At 34.6% G+C, this 23031-nt stretch overlaps 1 protein-coding gene across 1 annotated transcript; it reads left to right on the top strand.

Moving 5' to 3' along the window:
• The first annotated feature begins 5733 nt into the window (after window positions 1–5733).
• LOC124538400 lies at window positions 5734–22804 on the top strand. Its single transcript, XM_047115448.1, has 8 exons — window positions 5734–5879; window positions 7742–7765; window positions 10265–10470; window positions 17447–17576; window positions 17777–17941; window positions 20148–20326; window positions 22051–22157; window positions 22689–22804. The coding sequence occupies exons 1-8, from the start codon at window positions 5834–5836 to the stop codon at window positions 22795–22797; spliced, it is 966 nt and encodes a 321-aa protein (XP_046971404.1). The 5' UTR covers window positions 5734–5833; the 3' UTR covers window positions 22798–22804.
• Window positions 22805–23031: the final 227 nt, after the last annotated feature.

Here is a 23031-nt window from a genome sequence, read left to right as displayed (position 1 = left end):
AAAAATACCTTCCGCGATTTAAAAATATTTTTTATATCAATTTAAAGGATTCGTTGAACCCACTTACAAAGTTTAGTAGAAATATAATAGTAGAGTTCATTTCTAAATATATTTGAAAATAAAAATTTTACATTCCATAATTTATATGTATGCCATCTGTGCATATAATAATATCTATATATGTGTGCATATAATAATGTATATAAGTACATAAGTATCCACCATAACATGCATCACTCATTTTACGATGCAAAATAATCATATTTTTATTAAGTACTTCTCGCACGTTTTTTAAAATAATCCTGCGATATATAAATATATTCTGTTTATTGCACAGCAACATGTGCCGGGTCTGAGTAAGAAAAAGACCGGGTAAGTACGAGTCGGACTCGACCACAAGGGTACCGTACCATTATCTATATAAACTGCAATAAAAATCATGTATGTTGTATAGGAATCATGTATGTTATATGCCCATCCAATATTTTTTTCTTTTGTCAAAATGAAATTCAAATATAGGTACATCATCTGTGAAATTACAGTGTTTACATACAGAAATATATCTTGTGTGAAAATTTCAACTGTCTTGACGGACAGTCTAAGTAATGAGGGAGACCCTTGGGCGTTTGTTATCATTTGACTGCGGAACTCTAAAAAGTCGACAAAAATACAAATTAGACGATATGTTTGTTTTTATTATGTAAAACCTTGTATGAAATTATTTTTACTTTTACTCTATATGATTTTTTTTTTAATAAAGTATAATTACAAAAATATCTTAGATTTATTAAAAGAACACATGCAAGCTTTAAAATATATATTAAATAATGTACATACAAAATATATATTAAATAATGTACATACAAAATTTTAATTAACGACAGACCAATACATCCACTTGATACATTTGTGGACAAGGAAGGCTGTGTCGTTAGTTTATAGTAAATTGACATATAATTAATATTAATTTTATATGCATTGATATTACTTATAGCAGGAAACCATTAATGTTTTCTTTTAATTAATAATATCAATATTTATAATAAAAACTGATATCTCAATCTTTTAAATCTACACTACTTTTTTTATTTTTTTCACTAATTATCTCGTATATCAATCAATAGAGAGATAAGCTACTTTGTTTAGATAGTTACAATGTCATTAGAACACTAAATACCATTATCATTATAGAAGGTATGACATTAATAGAAATATTTTGATAAAAAATTAGATAAATACTTTACACACGTCACAACATGTTATCATAGTATCATTTATTGATAGTTTTATTATTGCCTACTACTTTGCGAAGATTATTATCAAATTATTTTATCTTATAATATAAGGGTGTGTAGGTATTAGAGACTGCTCGCTTGCATGGCATAAGGTTATGGCTGCTCAGAAACCATAGGCGGCTAATTGCATATTAATACTCGACCACAGATTAATAATTGGGAAACATGGGAACAACTGAAGTTACTAATAAATTCATGATCAAATCCCCACGTAATTGAGTCCTTACTGTGTTACTATATTATAAATTGTGAAATCACATTGGAGAGAAAAACAAAAACAAAAGTTATTTACGTTTTTACACACGAGGAATTAGTCGGTAGTAAAGAGAAGTTAGTCGAACCGCGTCAGTTGAAGGTTTTTTGAACATACATCCCGCGTCGCGTTCCATTTTTTTAAGTTCCGTTCGCATTTGAGCAAATGGACTACTTAGACCCTGAGCTGCCTCAGATGTGTACACGCCTTTATAAAAGTTAAGTAACAAGATAACAAGACAATGCCATTAAGCTTTAAACGATTAGACAAATATTCTCATGCCTTTTACAACTTTACAACCGACATGGATCCGAACACATTAGATTTCTACCAACTGTAGGTATTAGCTCGATAAAATTGGTATTTTTTTTTTTTTTATTATATTTATATTGTTAGAAATAATAAAAAGATGACCCTTGCCTGTAGTTATACTACTTGTACTGTTTTACTCACCCTTCAAACAGGAAGACAACGATACTTAGTAGTGCTGTTTGCCAGGAGAATATTTAAATTAAAAAGTATCAACAAAATCATCTAATTAAATATAAATGTTATTTTTTATGGGCCAGGTCCTTCATTGGCTAACTTAAACGCCTGGCCTGTAAAGTACTCTGCATAATTACTTACACAGGCTGACTCCCCTGAAACACCAAAAACCGAAGCTTTTCGGCTTAGCGGCGAATAAGATAAACCTTCGCCTGAAAATTTTGCAATATAAATGTAACTCGCCTGATCTCGTCCTCTTAATTTCGAAAATTTTTCGATTAGCTTTGTACAATACAAAGAAAAAAACAACAAACATTACACAAAATCTGCCAATATATGTTTACAACAAACGCAAATTACTGTACAAGCGTTATATTACTATGACATAAAATTTGCGTAAACAAACACCCTACCACGATCAGCAATATAACACCCTCATAAATAACTAACATCCCTTTCATGGTAAACTCACGTTCACAGTGTGTTGTGATAAATTTAGTTAAAAATTAGCACTGATATATTAATACGGTTTCTGTTATTGAATCACGCACTTCAGAAAATCTTCACGCAATAACAGAAACCGTATTATTAAACGCTACTGAGCTGAGATGGCCCAGTGGTTAGAACGCGTGCATCTTAACCGATGATTGCGGGTTCTTAATTTGTGTTTATAATTTATCTCGTGCTCGGCTCGGTGAAGGAAAACATCGTGTAGAAACCTACATGTGTCTAATTTCATCGAAATTCTGCCACATGTGTATTCCACCAACCCGCATTGGAACAGCGTGGCGGAATATGTTCCAAACCCTCTCCTTAATTGTAGAGGAGGCCTTATCCCAGCAGTGGGAAATTTACAGGCTGCTACTTTACTTTACAAGTACATTTAAATCGTCATTATACATGATTTACTTAGCATGAAAGTACTAAACATTAGTTACATAATATATGGTAATAAACTAATAGTAATTTTCTTTTGCCTTTTTACTATTATACATAAATTTAATCGGCTTCAGTCTCATAATTCTAATTTTCCAATTGTGTCGAGTGTCGACAGTTATACAATGATAGAAAATATGTAACTATTTTTATTTCGGAGGTCGAGTGTAAATATAGTCTGTTATCTTAACTTGGCTGGAACTACTATACTACTAGGTACTTTTAAAAGCCTTCTTAAAAAAAGTACATTAATTTTTGACATATATTATTCGGATATATGATATCCAAATATTATGATTCTATTATTATTGCTTAAGCTTATTTACTTAACTATTTTTAAACCGTTAAACAACAAAGACTCGTAATGACGTTTAAAAAAATATTTAAGAGTGTTTGTTGATTTTAAAATATGTATACCCAGTATCAAGTAAAAAAAGTACCTATGAAATAAGACAATAAGCATCTAATCCATTATAGAAACACCTTATTTATCTCTAAGTAAGGGGATGTGGTGATAAGGGTTTCAACAGTGGTGACAAACTTAAGGGAAATTAATAAACTTTCAAATATATAGCTTCACATACCTATCGATAGATAATAAATGATTATAATACGGTACTAACCTATTTAACTGACCGAACAAAATAAAACCAATAAGCCGGTTTTGGCTAAATGTAGCGAGTGACGTTTCATTTCTGTATGCTAAGAAATTATCTTACGCCAGGAAAATTTATCTAGGAAAATGACAGTGAGCAGCTATATCATAAAAAAGTAAATTAATACGATTGGAATATATGCCAGAGAGCCTATACTTACTACACCCTACCAAATATCTGTAACCAATATTGTTTAATTATATCGAAACTGCTATTTGGGATGGTAGGAAACTATTATCTACTAGTAACTCGACAAAAGCCAGTTTCAGTATTGAGAAAATAAAACGGCCACATTATGTATAATTGACGTTTGCTACAGATTGCGAGGTCTTTTGCACATACATTAGAGATAATTTCGTTTAATATCTAATTACTTTAGCTAGCACTGCTGTAGTTCTGGAAGAAAGTTGCGATTTAAGTTTTGGAGCGTTGAACTTGGTAGATAGTATAACAATTTTCCAAAATTCGGTACAAACATAAGGAATGGAATATCAGAAACAGAAAATGCTGTTCTAGCGTTAAGTCCGCCCTTTGTTCATGTTTTATTATTGCAATAAAGAATAATAACAAATAAAAAAAAATGTTATGACTTTTAATTTATGAATGAATATAAAAGGATTCCAAGTGCATTCAGAATATTTTGAGTAAAATAGGAGTCAAAAGTTACACCCGTTGCAAATATGTATTTTCAATTTTCTCTCTGATAATTTAGAGGGGAAAAAATTGAGTCAAGCCTGTCATATTTATTTGTGCTAAGTTTCATTCAGCTCCATTGTGTTCAACAATATTATTTTATACATATATGAAATATAATCTAAATAAACCTCTTATAGTAATTTTTTATTCTTTCTGTAAAAGGGTTGATCAACTCCGAATTTTTTACCCAGAGGATCGGAATTGCGATTCAACGGGGAAATGCTGCTAGCATTCTTGCCACCATTCCACGCTGTCAAGATTTATACAGAAACTAGTTTTAGTTCATATTTGTATATATTTAAGCATTTAATACTATTAATTCTCATGTTAATAAATAATGTTAAGTACTGCCAACTTGACATTGATTGCTTCGCTTATTTCTTTTAATTTTAATGATCAGAGACAAAGTTGAAAGCAAATATATACTTACCAATTATTAATAAACAATTGTGTAAAAACAGTGAATTGATTAAAAATGTCTAAGAAAGAATCGCAGAAACGTTTTGTTAATTATAATTTGGTATTTTATATCACAGCGAGTGATATTAGTTTCATCACTTATCAGCGGGCCCGTCGCCAAGTCGTTATAACGCCTGCTCGGCGCCTCCCGCAACATAAGACGCCGATTGCTTTTTGCCAACTTTTTACAAAACTGACTCAAAAAATATATCTGTAAATAGAGCATTTCATTATAGTTTTAGTACATTACAGAACTTAAGATATGATAAATATCGATATAGCGATAAATTAAACATAGATTTAAGAAATATATATCTTGGTTGAATTCTTTTACTGCCAAACAATATTAATATTATGGAAAACTTGTTTGAACGATCAGTGAGCCAGTTGACTGCAGTCATATGGGACATAATATCTTAGTACCTAATAAAGGTTGGTGCCACAATTACCTTATGAGGAACAGTTAGTACAGTACAGTACAGTACATAGGTAGACAATGTTTTGTAGTACCAATTTTTTGGTAGCGAATCGAGATTGAAGTTTTAGTGATAGATTACATGAGCTATAATTTTACGTACACTCTGAGACTCAGGAGCATACTGCTACCTTCCCAACTCCATGCTGCAACTGATAATACTAATCAAGAGAGACAGGTTATAAACCTAGATTTTTAAATACTAAATGAATTAAAGAGTATTTTATCAACAATTAATGTAGAATACAGTTTAATTAGCTGAGTTTAAATAAGGAGGTTATCAATTCGGTTTATTTGTCTGCACGTTACGCTATCTCTCGAAGGTCTGTGTACGAAATTTTATATTTAAACATTTTAATCAATGGATGTTTTATATATTGCCATTTTTACTTAAAATTAATGTTTATTTTCGTGAGAGGATTATCATTAGTTACTGAATAACTCGTTTCATACGTCTCTTATTGCTCGTTTGACTACAGTAGGTATTCATCAGTTGTCTGTGCGTCTCGACTCTAACCGGTTACGTAGTCCTTTTTATAAAAGTAACGCGCGATTTAAAAAATAGTGCCACTTAATAATGAAATCCTTGGTAGTTCTATTTGCTGTTGCAAGTTTAACATCCGGTATGTTATATTGTTTTTTTAGTTTAAGTGTTCAAAAACAGAAATATATTAGTAAATTAATTATTTAAGGATATGTCAAGAGGCTCGATTTTTTTTTTTTTCAATACGAGTTCATTGATCTGAACAAGCTTTGGCGGTCTTCATATAATATTATAAAAAAATAATAAAGTAATTGCGCTGTGTAGAAATATTTCAAATGCGACATAGTTTCTCGGAATACTGAATAAGCTGTATTATGTGGATCATAAAGAAGCTTAGGTTTAGCGTTTATGAGATACATTACGATATTTTATATATATTTCCATAAATAGCTCACAAACAAGTTTTGTTCTTCTTAAAAGTCTTTGTGATATTCATAACGTCAAAACATTTTTTTTCCAATTTATAACTAGTCCTCGAAAAAGAAATAGAAGATTCTTTTTTCTGTTTTGTAATTGCACAGAACTTGCTATATGTAAATTTTATTCACAGTAATTCTAGAGTACGTCTGTTACAACTTTGTACCGCTAGATGGCGCTAATTAATTAGTAAGTCTCTGAATCGCGTAATGAACCTTTTAAAAGTAAAATTAACTTTTGAATGCAGTTCTTTATTTGTTTCATTCATTCATCAGATCCAGATTAGAGTAAAAAAGCTATTTAGTTATTGTAGTAGATTTTATACTTATTTTAAATCTAGGTGTACCAAAATTGAATCCATTCGGAAGCGTACAGTACTGCAATTTTAACGTACCTACAAAAAATATACTTCATTATTGACATTACAAAGAATTTCGATATTATCGTCAAAAGTTCACCTTTCACCTATTTTGCTGTTTAGTATTCAAACACACCATAATTAACTTTTAGAAAAAAATAAAACCGACTTCAAATGCGTGAACACAAAAAAAAATAATCGTTCAAATTGGTTTATAATCGGCGGAGATATTGCGTATAAAAAAGTTCATCCCCAATTTTCCACCCTTGGGGGTTATTTTTTTTTTGAGATATTACCTATACGCCGAAAAAAGATTTGTTCAAATCGGTTCATAATTGGCAGAGTTATCGCGTAACAAACATAGAAAAAAAACATACGGGTCGAATTGAGAACCTCCTCCTTTTTTTGAAGTCGGTTGAAAACTGCTAAAGAAATTCATCTCGGTTAGTTCCATTCGCTTGGACGAATATTAATATATACAGATTTTATTTTGTCTCCTTGTTTGTTGTCCTGACTGTAATTCCTCGTATTACTCCTCGAGAAATTATATTATTAATACATCCTGGCTTCCTCATGAATGTGAAACAACAACAACAAACAACAACAACAGCCTGTAAATTCCCACTGCTGGGCTAAAGGCCTCCTCTCCCTTTGAGGAGAAGGTTTGAAACATATTCCACCACGCTGTTCCAATGCGGGTTGGTGGAATACACACGAGGCAGAATTTCTATGAAATTTGTCACATGCAAGTTTCCTCACGATGTTTTCCTTCACCGCTGAGCACGAGATGAATTATAAAGACAAATTAAGCACACGAATCAGCGGTGCTTGCCTGGTTTTGAACCCGCAATCATCGGTTAAGATGCACGCGTTCTAACGGGCCATCTCGACTCGAGTGTGAAACATAATGATAAGATAACAATATTTAATTGACTCTTTAAAAGTTGTAGAAGTCGGTTGACTGCGATCCTTAAATTTAATATAAACTAGAAAGATTTCAATAATTTGTTTTATGAAACCGTATAGTACAATATTCATAAAACGAGATATCTCTGTGAAGTTCAGTTTTTTGTAATTGTCATTGTAAAAATATTACATAATAGCTTTTATTTATTTCTAATTTAATATTTAATAAAACAATTAAAACAGTTTTGTTTTTGTTTCAGGTATTCAATACAATGGATTAAGGGGTAAGACTATTATTCCAAGACATACCACTTATGTTTTCTATAACAAGCCAAATAATGTATAATAGCTGTTTCTATTAAAATTTATTTAAGACTTTGTACTCAGACTCAGACTTTGTACTCAGGATTATAATATCTTTTAAATTAGAATAACAACACGAACAGGTGTTATAAATGCGTAATATTGCTTTAAAAAATAGTTTTGTACGAAACACTAACGTAAGTAGTTATCATATAAAATACAATATCATATCAAAACTCATTAAACAATAATTATTACAATCTAAGACGGTATCAATAAATATTAATGAACTTTTAATTGATTACATTAATATGACACTAAGTATCTTTAGAAGTTATAGTAACACCAACAACGTAAATTATGTATTTATCTGAAAAATTGACAATAACGGCCGATAACTGCCTGATTGGTGCCATGTGGTACAGAACTCAATTTAACTTGGTGGTAGGGCTTTGTGCAAGCCCGTCTGGGTAGGTACCACCCACTCATTAGTTATTCTACCGCCAAATAGCAGTACTCAGTATTGTTGTGTTCCGGTCTGAAGGGTGAGTGAGCCAGTGTAACTACAGGCACAAGGGACATAACATCTTAGTTCCCAAGGTTGGTTGCACATTGACAATGTAAGTTATAGTTAATATTTCTTCCAGCGTCATTGTCTGTGGGCGATAGTGGCCACTTAACATCAGATGGCCCATATGCTCGTCCGCCAACCTATACCATAAAAAAAAAACTCAAGTCTCAGATTACGTAATTTACTGGATTTTTCTATTTATAAATAGCCCGAAGTTAGTAAATTTTTATTGTTATACTTTCTTTAACTCTCAATGCAAAAGCGTTAGCCCTGTATCTAAGCTCTCTCCGATCTTGTCAGATTTCCGTTCCAACAGACGTTAAAAGGAAGCAAATAGAGAATGGATCTGACTTATTTTGGATTAACGTGGACACGAGAATGGAGTTCGTATAAGGAAGGACTGGAGTCGGAATTTGTCAAACTCTCTCCAAGTTTAAAGTTTCCACTAATCCTCTTAGCTTTCCAAATCCAAAAATCAAAGATAAACTGATGTGCTATTTGCTCGACTAATTTTCCATCCAAATGCATACATCAAGCTGATTGGTGATGATTTTGTTAGGAATATAGTCTTATTATTAAAACGTGGTAAATATGTATATGTCTAAATCTCATTGTCTTCGTTGCTTTGTATTAATGATCTCTGTTTGATACGCAAGAAGGCTATTTTAGAATCAGAGGACTCTGCAGTGATATATAATATAATCAGTATATAGTGTATATAATAACCAAACAAGACTAAGAACTCAATAGCGACAATTATAGCGATTATTACTTATTATCAGTAACTACTGAGTTTCTTGCCGGTTCTTCTCGGTAGAATCTACTTAAAGCCTACTTGAATAAAGTTTATATTGATAAAATGTTTCGGACATTTTTACCGTCAAAGGTAATTTAGAAATGATATTAATAAGCATTAATTATAGTATCATGATCGATTACTTGTTGTTATTAGTTGAAATATAATAATAATCTAATTGAAAGCAAATTGAGAAAGCCAATCAGTTACTATTGTCAGATTTGCATTAAATGATGCGTGGAGGAAATGTATTAAAAACTTAATGTTGCGTGAAAACGTAATGCTTGTTATGATCGGCAGATAAGAGATAAGATTAAGAAATAAGACACATTCGTCAACCAGGCTTAGGGTGACCTACTTAGAGAACTCTTTTTGGATCTTTTATGCGAATAACAAGCGACGTCTTTTCTAAGGAAAAAGCGTTATGCGTTGTTTAGTTGATCTTTCCCTCTTTTTCTTCTTCTCTTTCTCTCTTTTTTCCTAAAGTTTTAACGGTTTTATCAAACTCAAATTCCTTTATTCAATATGGAAGCATTACACTATCTTATTGACAGACAAATAAACAGTAACCACCTGTTCAGAAAAGGAAACACCTAGACCTGAGAAGAACCGGAGAAAGAAACTCAGCTTGTCTCTTTTTTTGTCAAAATAGTTATTGTATATATTGAATATGAATAGAAATAGCCAGGAGGATCGTTTCATACCTGAGATGTGCTATCAATCATAAACTCACTAATTGTATAGTAATCTATGAACACAGGCGTTCCTTAATTAGAACTATTTAATTAATTTATTATTTATATATAATTATTTATATATAATATAAATATATAATTATTTAATTTGGCCTTCTGTAGAACCGTATACATTGCGCCATAAAATATAGGAGTAATAAGTTTGTGCTTTTGCCTTGTACCATGAGAATCACATGTTCTCATAAAATCATTAAACCTTAATGTTTTGTTATAGAAAAAATGAATCTTTTTTCTATAATAAAAACTTCGTCGACTCATGATGGTGTAGATAAAAATTACTGTCTATAAAATGTTCTAGTATTTGTACAATTGTCACCGATCCTAAAGTTATGTTAAATACGTTGCCTTTCATTTGCAGTAAAATTTGGCTGGACTGATGCGCTGGCTGACAAGGAGTACTTCTATAAAATACCCCGCACCATCACGCAGGCGGAGAACGAAGGATGGCGCAGAACAGAACGGCCACCTGGCCCTATGGAGGAGCTGCGTCTCTACTGTTCAACTGGACGAACTCTGTGTCCCTTGTATGACCCCACGGGATTCGTTTCTGGTATACAATTAGCCGTACGTATTATTTTTATGTAATTTAACTAATAGATGTTCGTTTCAATAGTATGAGCCAGAAAATATATATAATCTCATTGAAAAGTGTGTAGTCGTATATGAAATTAAATTTAATTATTTTTAAAAAGCAAATAATCCTGATGTTAAGATGATACCTTAACTCATGGACACCGTGTCTTCGAGATGGATGTTTGTAATCAAAATGGCGGTGTCCATCTTAATTCGGAGTTGGTTATCAAAATGATAATTTACGAAGAATTTCGATGTGGAGTATTAAATTAAGTATATTCGTTAACAAGCATTAAGGCATTGGCTATTAGATATACTAAAGATGTGAAATACGGTTTTTTTTAAACAATCGGTTTAAATTTGAGCCGTATTTCTAATATTACCTGATTTTAATTAAAAATAGCCGACATGGCCCAGTGGTTAGAACGCGTGCATTAACCGATTATTGCGGGTTCAAGCCCAGGCAAGCACCATTGAATACCCATATGCTTAATTTGTGTTTATAATTCATCTTGTGCTCGGCGGTCAAGGAAAACATCCTGAGAAAAAACCTGCATGTATCTAATTTCATCGAAATTCTGCTACATATGTATTCCAATAACCCGAATCGGAACAGCGTGGTGGAATATGTTCCGAACCTTCTCCTCAAAGGGAGTGGGAACCCAGCAGTGGGAAATTTACAGGCATTTGTTGTTGTAGTTACACTACCTAGAATTAAATAAAGGAATTATATTTGTTTATTTAACAAAATTTATTTAGATTTTATCTTCGACATACCTACTCGTAAATACAATCTTATTATAGAAAAATTTTAACATATCTTTTATATTGAATGAATTAATTCATTCATTGACCATATAACTAATTAATTTTAAAATTGAAGATCTTTTTTTTTTTTTTTTTTTTTTTTTTTTTTTTTTTTATGGAATAGGTGGCAAACGAGCAGGAGGCTCACCTGATGGAAAGTGACTACCACCGCCCATGGACATCTGCAACACCAGGGGGCTTGCAGGTGCGTTGCCGGCCTTTGAGAAAGGAGTAGGCTCTTTTCTTGAAGGTTCCCATGTCGTATCGGTTCGGAAAAACCGCCGGCGACAGCTGGTTCCACAGAGTGGTTGTGCGAGGCAGAAAATGTCTAAGAAATCGCGCTGTTGTGGATTTACGGACATCAAGATGGTGCGGGTGAAACTTAGAATTTTGACGAGATGTCCGAAGGTGAAATTCAGCAGCCGGGATTAATCCGAACAATTCCTCGGAACATTCCCCGTGAAAAATTCGGTAGAAGATGCAGAGTGATCCAACATCTCTACGCAAAGCCAAAGGATCAAGGAGATCGGAAAGGTCTTGATCGTCGATAATTCGAGCCGCTCTACGTTGGATGCGGTCAAATGGAAGGAGCTGGTACTGGGGAGCACCCGCCCAGAGGTGAGAGCAGTACTCCATGTGAGGCCGAATTTGCGCCTTGTAAAGTTTTAGGCGATGGGCCGACGTGAAGTACTGTCTCGCCTTGCTGAGCACACCGAGCTTCTTTGAAGCCAATTTGGCTTTGCCTTCCAATTGACCGCGGAACTGAACGAGGCTCGAAATATCAACGCCAAGTATTCCGATACTACCTGTAGCGGCTATCGGGATGTTCTCAAATCGTGGAGATACGACAAATGGTGTTTTTTTAGCGGTTAACGCGCAAACTTGCGTCTTTTTGGGGTTGAAATGGACTAAATTTAGCCGGCCCCAGTTCGAGACTTCGTTTAACGAAGACTCGATTTCAGACACAAGTTTGTTCCGGTTTTCTTCGACGTTTTCCCGAGAAATATTAGCGCGGCCGGTGTATAAGGTGTCAACGGTACTGTCGTCTGCATAGCAATGAATGTTCCCGATTTGCAACAAATCATTGATATGCAGAAGAAACAGAGTGGGTGATAGGACGCAGCCTTGTGGAACACCAGCATTGACGAATTTTAAGTCAGAGCATGCACCGTCGACAACGACCTTGATGCTCCGATCTGCCAAAAAGCTGGTAATCCAATTGCATAATTTCCCGGGAAGCCCATAAGAAGGAAGCTTCGAAAGAAGCGCTTTGTGCCATACGCGATCGAAGGCCTTCGCTATGTCCAAGCTGGCTGCTAATGCCTCCCCCTTGCTCTCAACTGCTTCAGCCCACCTGTGAGTAAGGTAAACTAGAAGATCACCGGCTGAGCGACCCCGACGGAAACCGTACTGGCGGTCACTAATCAGCTGATTCTCCTCTAGGTACCGCAGGAGCTGGCAGTTAATAAGGGACTCCATTATCTTGGAGAGCAAGGAGGTGATGGCTATAGGCCTATAATTGGACGGATCTGAGCGGTTGCCTTTTTTAGGGATCGGATGCACCAAAGCAGTCTTCCAGGAGTTCGGGACGACGCCTAATGCGTAGGATTGCCGGAAAAGACGCGTTAAGACCGGTGCCAACTCGGGAGCACATGTCCGTAGCACGATTGGAGGGATGCCATCGGGTCCACTCGACTTGTGAATGTCCAAGGAAAGAAGTGCTTTCCGAACTGCACTTTGCCGAAATTTAACCTCCGGCATCGTCGTATCACATCGCGGGATTGATGGAGGTGACTTTCCTTGGTCATCCAGAGTCGAGTTCGACGCGAAGAGAGACCCTAAAAGATCGGCCTTCTCCTTCGCGGTATGGGCCAATGACTCACCGTCCCTGTGCAAAGACGGAAAAGAAGGCTGACAGAAATTCCCTAGGACAGCCTTAGCGAGAGACCAGAACGCACGTGTTCCTGATGGGAAGCGCACCAGTCTCTCGCCAATTCTGCCAATGTACTTCGACTTCGCCTCAGCTATCACGTTTTTGAAGGACCTGGAGGCAGAGTTATATTCCTTTCTGAATGTGCTGGTGTTTGTATCACGAGACGCCGATGCGTTAGCCCAGTCTTGGTAGCGTTCCCATTTTCGGCGTGAAGCCGTCTTACAGAGGCGACCAAACCAGGGCTGGGACTTGCCACCAATGGGCACCGCAGAATATGGAATGAAAAGTTCCATACCCTGAAGCACCACATCGGCGACAGAGTCAGCAACAACGCTCGGATCATCCATCGAGAAACAAACTCGCCCCCATGGGTAAGATGCAAAGAAGGACCGCATCCCATCCCAATCTGCTGACTTGTAGTGCCACACGCGACGACAGCCCGCGAAACGAGGTCGTGAGTACCGTGCAACTGGCACTGTACTCCGGACGAGACAGTGGTCCGACGAGCCCAGAGGGGGATCGACGACAATCTTATAGCCGTCCGGATGCGAAGTCAGCAGAAGGTCCAACAGGGAAGGTGTATGATTCTCCACGTCCGGTATTCGCGTTGGCGAGGTGACCAGTTGTGTCAAATCATAAGCCAAAGCGAAGTCGAGAACAGATCTACCCGCATGATCAGTGGTGCGTGATCCAAGCCACTCTGTATGATGAGCATTGAAATCGCCCAGAATAATGGTCTCTGCGGATGGAGTCTGCTGCAGCACGGAATCTGTAGCCAATTGGACGTGCTCAACCAGTCGGTCGGTTTCGGCATTACCGCTATGGGACCTATAAAGGCACGCGTAGATTCGCGGATGGTCGTCGCAGTCTACGCGCAGCCAGATAATTGATAGGTCCTGCCCTTCAAGGCTGCCGAGGCGTCGAGAGCAGATATCATCTCTGACGTAAACGCACACACCAGCTCGTGGCACAAAAGTATGCTCCAATTTGTACCCGGGGTAAGAGAGAAAAGACGTATCGGCAGGAGAAGATATCTGGGTCTCGGTAAGAAAGAGCAAGGCCGGCTTCGCCGTCTCAAGGTGAAAGTGAACGGCATTCAGGTTGGAGTTGAGTCCCCTTATGTTGCAGAAGTCCACAGCGAGTGTGGTAGGGGTTGCCTTATGATGCCTGCTCCGCTTGCCCCGAACAGTGGCGAGCGCAAAATTGCCCCCCCCAGAATTCGGAGGGCAGCCTGGGCATCCCTGCTCAGGCGGTGTACGTCCTGAGCATGGATGCCCAGAGAGGGATTCTCCATCGCAGTCGCTGATGGTACCCTCCTGGGGTAATGTCACCAAATTCTGCACAACCATGTTTTGGGGGGAGAGGGATCGGGCCTCCGGAACTCTCACTTACCGGACGAAACGCGGTAGCATAGCTACCACTTCACGCCGATGTAATATATGTAGCATAGCTACCACTTCATGTAATTTTATCATCGATACATTTATTTTTATATACAGTATAGTAACATGAAAGTCCAAAATTAAAAATGATAAGTTAAAAATTAACGATAACGTATTTGTTTTTCGTATTACAACTAAATCCCCGATAAGATCACGTTGTAAAACGATTACATGTGTTGACATTGATTTGTATTTTGTTCGATGGTTTTATTACGGTATTCGTTAAGTAGTATAGGAAATAGACACTAAATCATAGCGAAAACAAACCAAGAGTGTGGTACACCTAATCTTCTATACACATAATGAAGTTGGAGTGTGTGTTTGTAACATTAAAATAGTAAAGTAAAGTAAAGTAACAGCCTGTAAATTTCCCACTGCTGGGCTAATGGCCTGCTCTCATATTAAGGAGAAGGCTTGGAACATATTCCACCACGCTGTTCCAATGCGGGTTGGTGGAATGCACATGTGGTAGAATTACAATGAAATTAGACACATGCACGTTTCCTCACGATGTTTTCCTTCACCGCCGAGCACGAGATGAATTATAAACACAAATTAAGCACATATATATAGTGGTGCTTGCCTGGGTTTGAACCCGAAATCATCGGTTAAGATGCACGTGTTCTAACCAATGGGCCATCTCGGCTGTAACATTAAAAAAAAAAACAAACATTAAAATAGCCCTTTTAACTCAATGCATATGTGTGTATAAACGGTACATATGTATACCAAAACAACATTTTTTACAATTTATGTAGGAGCCGTTGGACCGATTTTCACGGGACTTTCACTGACAGATAACTGATATAATAGGGAGTAAATTAAGCTACAATATTTTTTTTGTTATATTCAAAGGCGTACAAGGTCGCGGGCACAGCTAGTCTATATATAAAAATGGATCTATATTACCCTCGAACACGACATAACTTGAGAATAACTTTAACGATTTAACTTATCTTTTTAAAGAAGAAAGAAACATGATCATTATGTGATTATGTGATGCCAATTAGAGGTCTAAGGCCTAACGGTCTATACGTATGTAAGCGCTTAAACGTCCTTTTATTTTTATTGTTTTTATTTAAATACTTTATTGATCACCACAAAGTTTACGGGATCAAAGGCGGACTTAATGCCTGAAGGCATTCTCTGCCAGTCAATCTTTAGGTTAATCAGAAAAGTATGAAGGCGGTAATTAATATAGGATTAACAATATAAAACAATATATGAACATACTTATATAAATCTAAATTTAAAAAAAAAGAAAAAGTGTTTTCTTAGTCTAAACTAAGAAAGATTTTCTTGATCCTTGTAATGCACGAACGTAATGTACGTTACGTACGTTCCAAAAATACCTCCTGCTCATTTGCCACCCATGCAAAAAAGATAAATATACTCATATTACAAACTATCAAAGATGAAGTTGAACTAAAGGATGAGATATTTATGAGAAAGAATGTGTGTATATGTATATGTTACCATAAGATTACAAACATCGTTAGATTACTATCTCGTCAGATTGTGAACAGTGAAATATGATTGCAATTGAACGCATTATTTTTCGCTATATTGTAATCTATATATTATACATGAAATTTCATATTACATGAAGAATCGTTTACATTATCTTTTGTTCACAATACCTAAGGTCAAAACCATTACTATAAGATTACGTATTCTTATTCGGCACGAAAGAGCAATTTGTTGCTTTCATCACTGGTCACAATGCAATCGTTTATCTAATTTATTTGAATCAACGAGACGTTAGGGCCGGAGACCGATTGCTCATCACTCGTAGGACTCATAATTTATATTTATTTCTAGTAACTTCTTGTTCTTGATCTTAAGACATGTTTTTTTTTACATTCAATCGTTCTAATTTCCACACACATGTTGTTGTTTGTGGTACTTATATACCATAAATAAATTTATGGTATATAAGTTTGTAAATCAAACCGAATAAGAATACGTAATCTTATAGTAATGGTTAATCTATTATTTGATTAAGTTTAATTATTTGATGGATCTGCGTGTCTTTTTTTCCAAGTAGTATCAAAATAAATTTTAGGATTACATTTTGCCTTCTTTTTTACACATTTTTTATTCAGGATTCCCAGGCCTATCTGGATTGTAGACCAAAAATATAAATCATCGTAACAAAAACAAATGGTACATTGTTTATAATACAATATTTCAGAAATGGAATCCAAAAAAGTATTAAACAAATGTATTTGTCTAAAGAGGTCAACTAAAACAAAAAAGCAATATGATAATAATTAAATTAAAAAAAAAAACATCTTTACAAAATCAAAGACAAGCATTTAAGAACTTATTGACTGTATAATATGTAGCATAAGCTTCGAATTTCCTATTGTGTAAAAAATAAACTGTTTACTTGTAACATACTACTAGGAGCCACTGCCGATTATTTTATTCCTGTTGGTATAAATAAAAATTGACATTAATACCATTTAGTCCTTAATTTCGCATGACATAGCGTGTATTTGATATCACATACATGTATACATATATTTTCGCCAGTGTAAGATTTAATTTTCCAATAAGTATAAATCGTTTTTCTATTAAATTCATGCATCTTTCTTTTACACGTTTTTTAATGATTTTTCCTGATTTTCTCAAATTTGGCTGATATAGATATGGCTTCTAAACATTCAGCCCTCATTTCTTACTATAAAGATATATTTTCAGCTGTGTTGCTGTGTCATGAATCACTTCAAATAATTATTTAAAAAGTTCAAATTCTACTTATTTTTACTTTCTTCGACAGTTCCCGGTAGATGAGCTGGTATCACCGTCATTCAGACCTGAACAGAGATTCGTTAAGTGGAACCCGCCAGCATCAGACACCGAGCCTGCAAGAGAATATTGGTCAATTACACAATATTTGGTTTCAGAGGGTAAGACTTTAAAGTCAATGAGACTTAGAAAGACAAAGACAATTTTATAACTTTTTAATAACTTGATATAGGTATTCCAATATTTTCAATAAAGCTTTCTTCGACCATAAATTTCTCACCGACTAATATAGTACACACTATAGAGTAAAATAAGTATGCAGGTAGAATTTTGTCTAAATATACATTTAATTTACTTTCAGAGTCACTTAAAGCTGGCGCTGGTCCACAAGTGGAAAATGGTGCAACTTTACAAGATGGCGGCGTATGGGTCAACGACCTCGATGGTCAACTCATGCGCATCCCTAGCACCGAGGCGGAACTCAACACTACCCTTTTCAAGAAACAGAACTGTATACCTAACATGGGTAATTATATTTTTATAATTTTAACAAACCACTTTTTAAGCTAATTAATTTTCTACATTATGGTAGGGTTTTTGAGCAAACTCGTTTGGGTAGGTTACTCCACTTATCAAATTTTCTCCCGCCAATCAGTACTTGATATTTTTGTATTCCTGTTGGAAGGGTGAATGAGTCAGCGTAATCAGAGACACAACATCTTAGGTCTCAATAATAATAATTTCAACTTTCATTTTATTAGCTTTTCTATTGTCTAAATCACGAAACGATTTTATATTTAATTCAATACTTTATCATGAATGAAGATTCAAAGGTTACTTAGAATCTACTTGAATTAAGAATTTCTTAGTTTAGTAGCTAAAATATTCCCGAACTCGAAAATCAGATTGACTAAAATTAGGAGAATACGCCAACTTATGTCTTAAATAAAATTAGCTCGTATTAAAAATAAACTATTTTTATCTATACCTACTGTTATTACTGTTAATGTGGTATTTTTGCGTTATCTTAAAAAAATAGATCATTTTTTACAACTGAGTATCAATTTCAATATCATAATTTTGTTAATCAGGATGTAAAGATTACTAGAAAAATATAGTTACTAATTATGTAGGTGTAAGTATGTATCTATAATTTCGTAGTTTTTTTTTAATAAAAAGTTTGTCATAAGACGATTTAAAAGATTATGACATTATACTTATTTCCTATACTCAAATTGATTACATTTAAGTAGATAACTTTATATGTATCCAATTATACGCAAAACAATAATTTCAAGTTTATACGTTATATAAATTTGAAAACAATAGCGAAAGGTGTAGCAAATTAAAAATATTTTTAATGGAACTATTTTGCTAGCTTTTCTCGCGTCCAAAAAATCTCCCAATGAATTTTCAGTACAAAACTTCTTGTAACCGCAAACCATTAAATAATATTTAGTTTTTATTCCAATATTTTTTTGACTTTTTCAGTTTTATCGTTAAAAAAAGATTGGATATTAATTGTCATATCTTATTATTTTTTAATTATTAGGATAACTATCTACACGTGATATCTAATTAGTAAATGTGTACTGATTGTGAACTTCTGTTACTATCTGCGCTCAAATATTTTAACTGAGCTCTTAAATGATAAAAAAATTATAGTACAGTTGAGATAATATAACGATGCAGTATATGTGTTAGCTACCCAGACGGATCTGTACAAACATCTGCACTTTTCAGATCACTTACATATGTACATCAGTTAATTTTAGAAATTTGTAAGTTGTCTTCCGAAATTATGCAGACATTAGGTTCAAATCTGATGAGCCGATGAGGTGGACGAACAAGCTGATGGTAAGCGGTCACCGTCGCCCATAGATAATGGCACTGTAAGAACATTAATCATTCCTTACATCGCTAATACGCCACAAACCTTGGTATCATAGTTGCTACGTTCCTTGCACTGGCTCACTCACCCTTCAAGTCGAAACACAACAATACTGACTTCTGTTTGGCGGTAGAACATATGATGGGTGGCTACCCAGACGTGCACTAAGCCCTACCACCAAGAAGTCCTAGTATAGTAGTCGTTTATATTTTTAATGGTACCATGGGTTTTACGTTACATAGCTTCACGACAATTATTTATCTATGGAACATGTACATGTATTTTAATATAAGATTGCTTACAAGTTATCAAATATTATCTTTGTTCTATATTTTTACATTATCGTTGAGGAAAAAAACAATGAAATTATTAATTTGGAATTATACTTCATGGACAAATTGATTCATTGCTAGAAAGTTATTGTTTTTGGGCTTACAGTATAAGCGGCAACACATATCAATGTAAAATTTTAAATTATATGATTTGATGTTGTGATTCACAGCAGTATATTTTAAATTAATATTTCTTCTCCCAAAATGACGGCTAGCATGTATCCTCAAAGTTTTTCTAGTAAAACTTGCCAAACGCACGGGTGCAATACTGAACTAAACTAAATACATACTACATAATTTGAAAAAACTTCTAAAATTATCAGTGTTTCTTTAATATATAGTCCTTGTATTATATACAAAAACCTTCCTCTCGAATCACTCTAACTATTAAAAAAACCGCATCAAAATCCTTTGCGTAATTTATAAGATCTAAGCATACATAATGACAGACAGACAGTGGAAAGCGACTTTGTTTTATACTATGTAACGTTAAAATATTTCAATTACAGGAACCCATTATCACTACAACATGACAAAGGAGAAGTCATGTGACAACCTGTTGCCTTGGTTCGCTCTCACAAATAAGGGCTATTTAGTCGGTGTCGGTTTCCAGATCATCGGCAAGCTGACCAAACCGCCCGTGGGCAGGGATTGGTTCGAAGTATACAATAGCAGGGAGATTGCTGAGGTAAACTAATTCCACGTTTAGGGTATTATTTGGGAAGCATATGTTCCGTGTTCCGATTTAAAGGACTAGTCAGCCATTTTGAATTTAACACCCTAAAATAAATTGGAAATTAAATAGATATAAATACCTATAACTTTCCAAAGGTTCTTGTCATTCGGGTGTAAGGAATGATTAATATTATTGATCGACAATTTATATGGGCTGTAGTTACAGCATTGTACTTGTTCCTTAAGATACGTTTTCATCATGTAATTAATAAAAAAATAAGCTGTAAATCTATCTCTGGAAAACCTTTCCCGAACGAGGTGTTACTTTTTGTTATTGAATAAAATTATTATCAATCCACGGGCTCGTCAAATCTTAAACCTGCATGTTATCTACTTCATATTTCAATTGGCTTTAGATATTAAATTATATAAATAGTTTGGAAAAATTCATGAGAATTAGTGTATTTTCCCAAATAATATTTGGGAAATATATATTCTTTTTTAACAAATAAATTATGAGTAAATTGAATAAATGCGTGCCGTTCGTTTCGATATTAAGATATATATACATATATTCTAGTATCATATTTATTATATATACCAGGGACATACAAAGGACTATAGGGCGACGTATGAAAGGGTCATTTCGTTATTTCGTCTCGGTTTACCAATCGACATTAACGCCCAAGATATGTCAATCGTTTCTGATATCATTATATTTGTCATCAACATACCTTAAGTGAGGATCTTACTTTATTGGGATATTTGGGGTACTTTAGGAGAATCATGAGCCAAAATGGCCTAGTGGTTAGAACGCGTGCATCTTAACCGATGATGCGGGTTCAAACCCAGGCAATCACCACTCAATATTCATGTGCTTAATTTGTGCTTACAATTCTTCTCGTGCTCGGCAGCAAAGGAAAACATCGTAAGGAAACCTACATGTGTCTAATTTCATAGAAATTCTGCCACATGTGTATTCTAACAACCTGCATTGGAACAGCATGGTGGAATATGTTCCAAATCTTCTCCTAAAAGGGAGAGGAGTCCTTAGCCCAGCAGTGGGCAATTTACTGGCTGTTGTTGTTGTTAGGTGAATAAATAAATGACCATATTGATAATATGTGCCCAGCGATGATTGTGACTTGCAAATCCCTATTATCAACTTCGTTACGTAATTCTATTAATGACATTAAAATTATAATTTAATCTCTATCATTACCGATATGTGGTTAGCATTATAATTTAAATAAATAATCAAATAGAAGTGATGATTCAACGACGGTCCAAGGCTACTTAATTATGATAAATCTACTTATTTTATTTAAAGGCAAGAGGTAATGTTATTAATTATAAAGCTAAGTAATGACATAGTCTATATAATAATTGTATTTATCTAACAACTACACACTCCTCGGGACTCCTTTTCCCTTTCTCAGCTTCCTAAAAATATTTTTATTGAATTATTTACACTGATTACTATTTATGACCCATTTTTAGCCTGCTTTGGGTCCTATTTTATGCGACCCCTAGACAGTTACTTTCACTGCCTAAGGGAAAATCCGGCCTTGGTTACAATATTGAGTAAAACACGAAGTGAGCTCTTTGATTCCTCATTAAGAAGTCACAGATATAAATAATACTTTTAAATTTTGAAAGGAATAAAAAATGTACTATTAAAGAAAATTTATAAAAAAAAATGAGTACTACGATATATAACTGCATTTTTTATTTCAGATGACGATCCCTTTTGCTCCGGAATGTCTTTACAAGTTGACGGAAACCTACCCAGTTTTATCTCTCCACATTTACTACATCGACAACCCTTGGACAATAAAATGCCGGTAAACTTACGGAATAAAATCGAAGATCTTAAGATATAATAGTTTATAAGATATATCTTGCAGCACGAATGTCTATGGTTGATGTTCACACATCGTTTCTACACATCGCATCTTTCGTACATCTTTCATCCGACTACCGATTTTATAAAAGATAAAATAAAATTGATTGCTTACACGCACCTCATATTACTTGGCTTGTATGGAACTAACATGATCAGTGTGATATCATATAAAGGAAGTAGATTGTAATCAACTTCTACATTTATTATTGGTCTTATAAGTTCGCCACTACATCTATAGACTACTAGTAGTCGTCAGCAACTTCGCTCGCTTTTTAGACATTTTTCATCAAATGTTATGTAAAAAAAAGTCTATGTCTTACTTCATACTATATTTCATCAAATTCGTGGTTTCAAAATCAAAAGGCAAAAGGCAACAGAGATAGACCGACTACATACTTTCACATTATACGTAGTTCAAAACATCTTTTTGTTCGATCTAACAACTTAACGTAGTGTTTCAAACTTATAGTGACGGAGACTCCGCCAAGCCCGCAGGCGTTGTCAATCGGCTGCTTCTGAATGGAGAACGCTATATGTCTGTACTGTGGGACATGACGAAGAAGGCGTTTACTGGATAGAAACATATAGAAACTATGCAATAGAGCGTGACGTGCTGATTTTGGAAAACTGTATAAATAACTGAATATTACTTGTAATAGAATGATTCAAAAGAGTTTTGCAATAGTACAGTTTCTAAACGTTCGTCCCTCAATAAATGGAAAAAATTACAACACATATTTTTTTTATAATAATATTTTTAATTTTCGCCCAAAAAAATCCCTGTATACAATTTGTTTGATTTTTTTTCTAAA

Source organism: Vanessa cardui, chromosome 20, assembly GCF_905220365.1.
Source record: "Vanessa cardui chromosome 20, ilVanCard2.1, whole genome shotgun sequence".
Lineage (NCBI taxonomy): Eukaryota > Metazoa > Arthropoda > Insecta > Lepidoptera > Nymphalidae > Vanessa > Vanessa cardui.
This window is presented reverse-complemented; position numbering and strand designations above follow the sequence as displayed.

What these genes read in the sequence shown, in the direction of transcription:
- LOC124538400 (XM_047115448.1), top strand. Translation starts at nt 5,834, where the DNA reads ATGAAATCCTTGGTAGTTCTATTTGCTGTTGCAAGTTTAACATCCG. An exon ending in TTTCTGGTATACAATTAGCC is followed by an intron (nt 10,471 to 17,446) that starts GTACGTATTATT and finishes TTTCTTCGACAG; the next exon opens with TTCCCGGTAGATGAGCTGGT. An exon ending in CCTTGGACAATAAAATGCCG is followed by an intron (nt 22,158 to 22,688) that starts GTAAACTTACGG and finishes TCAAACTTATAG; the next exon opens with TGACGGAGACTCCGCCAAGC.